The sequence below is a fragment of the Lathyrus oleraceus genome, chromosome 1, assembly GCF_024323335.1.
Source record: "Lathyrus oleraceus cultivar Zhongwan6 chromosome 1, CAAS_Psat_ZW6_1.0, whole genome shotgun sequence".
In the NCBI taxonomy this organism is placed as follows: Eukaryota; Viridiplantae; Streptophyta; class Magnoliopsida; order Fabales; family Fabaceae; genus Lathyrus; species Lathyrus oleraceus.
The window spans coordinates 180855871-180865446 of record NC_066579.1 but is presented as its reverse complement, the minus strand read 5'-3'; the positions used below and the strand labels follow the sequence as shown (position 1 = coordinate 180865446).

Sequence of the window (9576 nt, the reverse complement as noted above, 5' to 3'; positions counted from 1 at the left end):
AACAATTGGATAATGGAAATACAAATCAAGTCTCCCTCGAGTAGTGCCATGAATGCATTCCATTCTTGCAATAAAAGATTACGAGTCCTTGGAAACTCCAAGTCGCATAGGTCAATCACACAAGTCTAAGTCCAAATGCAAGGGTCCTAATAGAAATCTCTAAATCCTTTGTCCAAAGTCCTTTCCATGCTAAGGGAATTATTGTATTCTTGTTTGTTTTTAGTCTTTACCATTATTTATGTTCATTTTAAGATGAAGTGAGAATGTACCATGTAAAGCAAAATAAAGCAATGTAAAGTAAATGACAAAAAAATAAATGTTAGAAACGGAATTGTAAAAGTTAGATACGGAATTTAAATGTTAGATGTGGAAATTAAAGAATTAGAAGTTAATTGTCAGAAATTAGATCAAAGTAAAATATAAGAGAATTAATGGCAACGAAAAAATATCTTACAAAATTCTAATGTCAACCAGTTAACAAAAATGAACATTCTAGAATTATTAGCAATTAAATTCTAAACACAGTTACCAACCAATTATCTTACGATTATCCTAATTAAAATTCTAAACAAACAATTATTAAGTCCACATTCTAAACAAAATCCTAATTAAGTTCTAACAATTACCATGTCAATTATCTAAGCAAAATTCTAATTAAGTTCTAATCCTCTTAACACTAAAGGTCCAAAAAAACCAGCAAGTGGACTCAAACAAATAGAGATTGGGCCTGGAATGTTCATCCTATAAGCCCAATCAGGGGGTGCGCAGGCTAAGGAGTGTGCAAAGGGAAATTAGAGGAGATTGGGCATAAAGCCCAAACCATCATTCCAGATGCAACAACGGGAATAGGATCCCCAAACCAACACAGTAAAACGCAAAGGATATGGATCTTTCACTTTCAAACACCGATCGGTCACTCCAACGACTCCGCCGTGCCGGAGCTCATCGTCGGCGGCGGTGGAGCTTCCCAACGTCCTCACTCACACGATCCTAAACGTCTCACACCCTCGATCTAAATGCAGCGGCTCAAACGATGAAATCAGAGTTTTACCGGCAACAGCGATAATGGCGGATGCGTCGACGACGTCGACTTCAAGACAGAGGCGAAGCACGATTTGAAGTTTCAATTCCTTTCCCTGCTTTATTTTTCTGTGACTCGCTTCTGTCACGTTGATTTCATTGCCGCTCGCGATTGCTCGGTTTCAACGATGGATGAAGATCCCTCTTCCGTCGCGGTTTGATCTGCAGAACTTTTCGGAATTGGTGTGGAGTTATGACTCGTGAAAAGCAATGGTGGTGGAAGCGGTTATGGAGGATTGAAGGCGAGGTTTCGAGAAGAGAAGTTCTGGAAGAAATTGGAGAGAGGGAAGAAGATTCGAGAGCCAAAAATCGCCGTGAATCAGAGTATTTATATAATTTGAAGCTTGTGTTTCTGAATTTTTCAATGTCCTTTTAATTCTTTTTTGATGTCGTTTTTGTTTAATTCATTACCGCTTATGCGTTTCGCATTTTGGTGCTTGTGTTTTGAAGCTGCGTTTTTGCTTAAGCTTGTGTTGGCTTAAGCATTTACGTTTTGGTTTGTAGCTTTAGGCAGCTTTCGTACTTTGTGTTTGTTTTGCACGGCCTGCTTGCGTTTGAAGTGTTTTACTCTGCTACCGTTTGGATTGAAGCTTTCCCCATTATTTAGGTAGCCTGTACTTTTGGATGGAGCTCAAATGTTGGTGGCTTTCGCATGGCTTATGGTTTGGAATGTTCACCTGCGTTTGCTCATGTTTGAGTTTCTGTTTCCGTTTATACAGGTGGTTAGCTGGCTTTGAGCTGATGTCGTCGGTTGTGCGTTTCACATTGGATGCAGTTTTTTTTGCAGCATTTAGTAGGTGTTTGTGCAGCTTGGAGTTGCAGTCTTTACTCACATTTTGACGCTTATAGCTTTGGATTTGTACGTTGTTCGGCTTAGTAGCTGGTGTGAAGTTGCTTTTCAGCTTTTGAATTCACGTTGGAACTCTGTCTTGTTGCAGCTTCCCGTGTTGCTTGTGCTAGTTACAGCGGCTTGGAGTATTGTGCAGTTTGTCGCGTGTTGCACTTACAGTTGGTTGTAGCAGCTGGTTTTGCAGCTGAGTTTGGAAGTGGCTCATGGATAGTAGCGTTTTTCCTTTTGGTTTTTGTAGCTGCGCTTTGCAGCCTTTTGAATGGTTTAGCAGCTTTTACGTGTTAATTGTACAACACTTTGCCTTTTGGAAATTCACGTGGTGGCTTTGACTTGTAGAGATTAGTTATTACTCCCTCCGTTCCTTTTTAAGTGTCATTTTTTGACTTTTTACACCTATCAAGGAAGCTAATCATTATTGTTACTTTTCAAACAATAATTTTTCTTTTACCTATAATACCCTTAATTATTTATTACATTCATTTTACTTTTTCTCTCTCTACAATCATTATCTAGGGGTAATTTTGACAAAATTGCAATTAATACTACCTTAAACTTTGCAAGTGACAATTAAAAAGAAACAAATTTTTTGCAAGAAAGTGACACTTATAAAGGAACGGAGGGAGTATTAATGAATATAGTCCATAGATAATGGGTAATGGATATAGGATTGAGTTAACAAAATGGATTATGAAAATTGGATAATGATTAAAAAATGGATAAGAGAATTGGTTAGTGGCAAATTGGGTTAAAATGGATTGGGTGGTTTGATTAATTGGAGTTGGTTGGATATTATGTAAAAAATGGATAAGAGAATTGGTTAGTGGCAAATTGGGTTAAAATGGATTGGGTGGTTTGATTAATTGGAGTTGGTTGGATATTATGTAAAAAATGGATTAATTGGAAAATGGATTGGATTAATAAACTTGGATTAAGAAAAGGATAATTGCTTTGAATGGATTTGGTGGTTAAATGGGCTACCTCTAAACCACTAATGGCCCATTAACAAAAGGAAAGAAAATTCTACAAATTAACTTGAATTCTAAAATTGTCAAAATCTCCAAAATCAAACCGAACCTAAAAAATAGATTTTGCATTAAATTCAAGTTGAACTTCAAAATAACGCAACTCCTAATTAATCTGAAAAAAGCTGAAATGATTTCTAAAACCGAATTTATTCAAAGATCAACTCTAACCAAGAAATCAACTTAAACTTCAAAAATTAATTTGAAGTTGAAATTAATTCGACGTTAGAATTAATCTGAACAATTATTGACATGATGATGAAATGATGGTTGTAATGTCGAACCATGCTTATTCAATGAAATGAATGAACGGAGATGATATGCAAATGTTTGGATTAGTAACATACATGATTATGTGAAGGGTGGGGAGAATTTCGGGGTATGACACCTGCCCCTATTTAATCTTCTCGGACCTGAATGTATGGATAACAAAGACTTCCAGACAATAAAGGTAGGAGAGGATTAAATACTAGAGTACTGGAAAATTTTCGCACACGGAACAAATGAAATGTAATGGGAGGATAGGTCACAAGGAACTTCTTCACCGGGATATGTGGGATGAACGAGCTAGTCTTTGTGCAGGGCAGCTGCTGGGAACAGGGATGTTATGGGGTAAATGGGTATATGAGCATATGCAGTATGCTGATGCAGCATGATTGATTATTTTTCGTCCTTCTCTTAGCTTTTCCTTCTCGCTCTTATTCTTTCCTTTTTCCATTTTCTGTTTTCATTCTCTTTTTCATTCTTTTCTTCTTTCTTTTCTTTTCTCGCCTCCCCTATCATGTTTTGGCATGTAACGGGTGATCGAGGTATTCCCGCAGGATTACGCAAAGGTAAAAGAATTAGGTGTTTGCAAAAGGCAAGTACCGGTGGATAAAATAATTGAAATAAGAACTCTTGCAAAAGGCAAAGAGACATCTTGCTAAAGGCAAGTAGCTCAACTAAGAAGTGTCATTTTCTCGCGACGGGTAGCAACGACTCCTTAGCAAGAGAAACAAAATCTTCAGATACAGTTAAGAAAAGGGATAGACAGATTTCTCTCATAAAAGGTGATGAGAACTTCTTAACAAAAGGTTAAGAAGAAAATGGGAATGAGGGACAACCTCACTGGGGGATATGATTTTCTCGCACAACAGGCAGCAACGGCTCCTCTGCACAAGAAAAAAGGGTCTTCCAAACAAAAGGTTAAGAAGAAAGATGGTCTAATTTCTCACACGAAAGGTAGTGAGAAATCCCTTAACAAAAGGTTAAGAAGAAAAAGGGGGATGAGATTCTCGTACAAAAGGTAACGAGAACTCCTAGGCACAAGGTCTGCTGGGGATTCTCACACAAAAGGAAGTGAGAACTTCTTAATGAAAGGTTAAGAAGAAAGCTGGGGTGGATTTCTCATACGATAGGTAATAAGAAACTTCTTAACAGAGGGTTAAGATGAAAGGTAAAAGGATTTCTTATTGGTATAAGCCCTAGAGGCCAATACTTTTGGTACTTGTATCGAATTATTTATAATAAAAGGCATTTTCTTTATTATGGTTGATTAATAAAGTCCCTGGAATAGATAGTCCGTTTAATGTATTAAGTGTGACTTAATCATGAGAACACATTAAACATAAGGACACTATTCTTAAAGTATCCGTAGTCGAGCTTTAGTGTGAAGTGGGATAACATTAAAGCATTAAGACTATTATGTTTGTAGACTGATGATCACATCTCATGGATCATGGATAAAGAGTTATCAAGTCTTAAACATAGGTATGAATATTAGGAGTAATATTTATACCGGATTGACCCGCTATGAGAATACTATATAGAAAGTTATGCAAAGTGTCATAAGTTATTCTCATGGTGATAATGGTGTATACCACTCTTCGACCTGAAACCACTATGGACCCTAGATGTGGAGTCGAGTGCTTTATTGCTGATCCAACGTTGTCCGTAACTGGATAACCATAAAGACAGTTGATGGGTACTCCACGAAGCATGCTGAGGGACATGAGTGACCTAGATGGAATTTGCTCATCCTGCATAACAGGATAAATGTCTATGGGCCCAATATTGAACTGGACAAGGATGACACGGTCTATGCCTTGTGTTCAATATAGACATAAGGGCAAAAGGGTAATTATACACATAAGTATTATCTCAGAAGGTTTTGTCAGATCACATGACATTTTCGTGTCTTGGGTAGCAGTGATGTGTTGCTAGATACCGCTCACTGTTTATTATGTTAAATGCGTGATTTAATATAATTGTCAACGTCACGAAAACCTACAGGGTCACACACAAAGGACAGATTGATGAGAGATAGAGTAACTAAGGAATACCGTAAGGTACGGTGCCCTTAAGTGAATTATAGAACATCGTAAGGTACGGTGTACTTGAGTAGAATACGAAATATGGTAAGGTACCATGGGCTTAAGTGATTTTGGGCATATTATAAGATATGGGCCAAAATACACTTAAGTGGGCCTTTTAGCTTGAAGCCCACACAAGTGGTTCTATAAATAGAACCCTTGTGCAGAAGCATTAATAGCGGTTGCATTATTTTCGTTTTCTCTCTCTCTCTCTCTCTCTCTCTCTCTCTCTCTCTCTCTCTCTCTCTCTCTCACTCAAAGCCTTCATTCGTACCAGCTAGCACTGAGATTGAAGGAATCCGTTTGTGTGGACTGAGTAGAGACGTTGTCATCGTTCAACGTTCGTGATCGCTCCGTGGATCTGCATCAAAGGTTTTGATCATCACAAGAGATCTGCACCAAAGGTTTCAATCGTCACAAGAGGTAAATATTCTATCACTGATCATGACCATTCGTAAGGATCTCTAAAGGAGAAAATTTTATTTCCGCTGCGTTTTGGACCGCAATTCTCCTTCATTTCTCATGCAAAAGGTAATGAGAAACTTCTTAACAGAGGGTTAAGAAGAAAGGTGAAAGTATTTCTCATACAAAAGGTAATGAGAAACTTCTTAACAGAGGGTTAAGAAGAAAGGTGAAAGTATTTCTCATACAAAAGGTAATGAGAAACTTCTTAACAGAGGGTTAAGAAGAAAGGTGAAAGTATTTCTCATACAAAAGGTAATGCGAAACTTCTTAACAGAGGGTTAAGACGAAATCGAAAAGGAAAATCTTCTCATACAAGAGATAGTAACGACTTCTTTGTAGGAAGATATTTTCCAGGCCAAAGGCAGGGGTCACTTACAAAAGGTAAGCAGGTTCAAGAATAGCAAGACTCGAGCAAAAGGTTGAGGAGACTTACAAAAGGTAAGCAGTTGGGGATAACCGCCTTTACGCGAAAGACACAAAGGGGAGTCACAAAAGGTAAGCTAGAAGCGGAAGACCTCCCATGCAAAAGGCAGGGAATACTTACGAAAGGTAAGTAGTGGACAAAAGGCCGCAAATATTTGCACGAGGCAAAACAAAGAATGGGACAAGACCTGCTAGGTAAAACCTAGACTTAATGGGATCTGTCAGACGAATCTGGGCTTTGGCACACTCTGACAGGTAGGGAACTTTGCAAATAGGTATGAAAACTTCATATTATCCCTCAGGCACAACGACGGGGATGAAGTTCTCAAACAATGGCTACCCAAACCCCGAGACTCACCAAACCTACATCAAGCGTTTAAACAAACGGGATGCAAAGATCTAACGGAGGTACCCTACTCGTTCGAAAGGCAACGAGATGGAGACGTGATTTCGTGCACAAAGCAACGAAATAAACTCACGAGAGGTAAGTTATCTCAATCATCTTCTCTAAGCGAAAGGCAAGGAGGGCTTGCAAGCAGCAACAATAGAATAGACTCCCAAAGGAAATTACTTGACGAAAGGTCACTAATACTTGTAAAAGTTCTAAAGATGTTTCACCAAGCGAAAACTGAAATGAGAGAATTTGCCAGAAAAAATCTGGGATTCAATACGCTCTGTCAGGCGGGGACCTTGCAGTAGGCACGAAAACTTCATATCATCCCTCAGGCACAATAGCGGGGATGAAGTTTTCGACCAATGGTTACCCAAACCCCGGGACTCACCAAACCTACATCAAGCGTTTTAACAAACAGGAAGCAAAGATCTGACAGAGGTACCCTACTCGTGCAAAAGGCAATGAGGGGGAGACGTGATTTCGTGCCCAAAGCAACGAAATAAACTCACGAAAGGTAAGTTATCTCAATAATATTCTCCAAGCGAAAGGTAAGGAGGACTGGAATGAGGCCGAAGGGACTTACGAAAGGTAAGTGACTGATGAGAGACTCAAAAGGGTACTTGCAAAAGGCAACACAAAGAAGAAATATCTCGGAAGAACCTGCGGGGAATACCAATCCACGGATTCTTGATGATGTCCTCATTGGGGAGGAAGAACGTATCAATGGAGGATTTTTCTTCCTTTTTTATGCTTTCGAGAAAGACTTTTATGCAGTTATACATGTTTATTTTACACGGTGTAATGCTCCATCTTGATGAAATATGTTATGCTCTTTTAGGGATGCAATGTTATGTAATGCATGATTATTTATGCAATGCTGATGTATGGTCAGGCTTTTGGTTAGACGGTATGGTAGGAAATGTCTGGAGATTGAGAAAATTGGGTACCAGTAACCACTAGGTTTATCGATTATGACCGGGTTCTCTTCTGAAAGGTATGATGATGTGCTTAGCGTGACTCCCCGACATTCATCTCGAACTTAGCAGTCTCTTATGCACCATGGATCTTGCTCTGAACAACTTCAAAAGTATATAAAGGATCTTCCTTCTCTAGTTAGCCATACCCCAGTCTGTTGGGAATCCGTATGTGTTTCCCCAGTCACCAGTTATGAAGCATCCTTGTCATGCTATCTATCTCGATCTAACCTGCCCCAATTTCTTGGAACTGTATATCTCTAATTAACTATCTCGGAAGATTGATTTCTTGGGTTCCTGAGGTAGGCTTCCCCAATGTAGCTCTTGGAATAACTCTTCCTCTGGCTGGCAAATCTCTAAGGGAATGCCCCTGACTAATGCCTCGTAGAGATTTGTTGAATCTCGACGTAACTTACTTAGATCAACTGAATCTTGTAGAGATTTATCGACGTGATTGCCTCAAATTGACCGAAAATTAAAGTGTCTTGTCTTTCTGCTCAACGGAGTTCTTTAGACATTCTGCTTCTTGATATAATCACACGAAGTGACTGGTCACTGCTCAACAGAGACTCAGGTGTTCAACACTTGTTATGATCAATCAAAATAGTTTGCCCCTACTCGACGGAGTTCTCAGGCGTTTGGTCTTCTGATGCGGTCAACATGAGTGATTTACTCCCTTAATTATCTGATCTTTGGAGAGATTCGCCAAATCTCGACATAACTGACTCAGACTAACTGAATCTTGTTGAAATTCCTTGATGTAACTATCTCAGATTGATTGAAATATGAAACATTTTATCCTTCTTCTCAACGGAGTTCTTGGACATTCTGCTCCTTGATATAATCACATGAGGTGGATGGTTGCTGCTCAACGGAGTCTCAGGCTTTCAGCATTCGTTGTGATCGATCAAAAATGATTTGGCGCAGCTCAACAGAGTCTTAGGCGTTTATCTCTCTGAGTACGATCAAATCAAGGCGACCTGTCTCTGCTCAACGGAGTTCTCAGATGTTCTGTCCTACGATTCAATTAGTTGAAGTAATTTGCCTCTGCTTAACAAAGTCTTTAGGCATCATTCTCTTCTAGGGGTATCAAGCTTTCCAAGGCACGTTCATTATGGGAAGTCTCTTGATATCAAATGCTCACTCATGAGTAACGCATGTTCATTTTTAGAAATGATAATAACAATGTCATGTTTATGCTGTTTTGAAATCCAAACATGTTCACTGGAATTATGACATACAATGAATGCATCACTGATTAAGAATGTCATATCAATATCAACACAAATTATGAGCGAATTGCTGAGGAGTCAGTTTTAACACGATTGCTCTGACCATAGTACGCTTTCAAAATAAGCCCTGCTTCAATTAGGTCTTTTGAGGGTTGTAACGTGGTCTGGTTCACGGTTTTAGAAAGGAAGGATATAAGGCTCGAACCTATCCTAACCCACCCGCTCTTCGTGATATTCTCCAGTCCTACGTTCATCTAGTTTGGCCCAAGCGCTCTTCTTCCAAAAGGGATTTGGGAGTGAAAAGGTTAATGAACCCACGAGGTTTTTGGTGTGGCAGTCATCCTTCTTTTGTTTGGTTTGGTAGCCACGGGATTTTGTTCTTGTTGAGGACTTTCTTTTGATTCCTCTTTCTGTTTTTTCAATTCCCTATTTTTGCTAGATTGGTTCAGATTTACAATCCACATGGATGTCCCTAATTTTTTCCCTAAGTCACTCGTTTACGATTTTTGACTTAGCGGGCTTTCCTTTTTTTCTTTTTGTTTCTTGTTTCTTTTTGCTGAAACAAATCGTGTGACATTTGTCTATTTGATTTAAAGGGGTTGTGACTGCCTCATTCCTCTGTTGGTGAGGGACAACCATTTGGAATTTGGTATTTCCCGACCTCTTGTGAGGGATAAGATATGGTTGATCCTCAGGTAGGACACTCCTCTTTTGAAGTTTGAATGCTTGGTCAAACTGATTGACGACTACCCTGCCACGATTTGAGATTGAGGGTTTTATATTTA

At 39.1% G+C, this 9576-nt stretch overlaps 1 protein-coding gene across 8 annotated transcripts; it reads left to right on the top strand.

Annotated features, from left to right (window-relative positions):
- Positions 1 to 609: 609 nt before the first annotated feature.
- On the top strand, positions 610 to 2272 carry LOC127126182 (uncharacterized). Of its 8 annotated transcripts, none has more exons than XM_051055068.1 (3): positions 801 to 1404; positions 1800 to 1873; positions 2019 to 2272. In XM_051055068.1, exons 1-3 carry the CDS (start codon positions 1274 to 1276, stop codon positions 2213 to 2215), a joined length of 402 nt encoding a protein of 133 aa, XP_050911025.1. In that variant the 5' UTR covers positions 801 to 1273; the 3' UTR covers positions 2216 to 2272. The 8 variants fall into 8 exon arrangements, 1 of the variants encoding a protein (XP_050911025.1); XR_007804930.1 differs by having other exon boundaries at positions 803 to 1687; positions 1800 to 1939; XR_007804931.1 differs by having other exon boundaries at positions 805 to 1687.
- The last annotated feature ends 7304 nt before the right edge of the window (positions 2273 to 9576 follow it).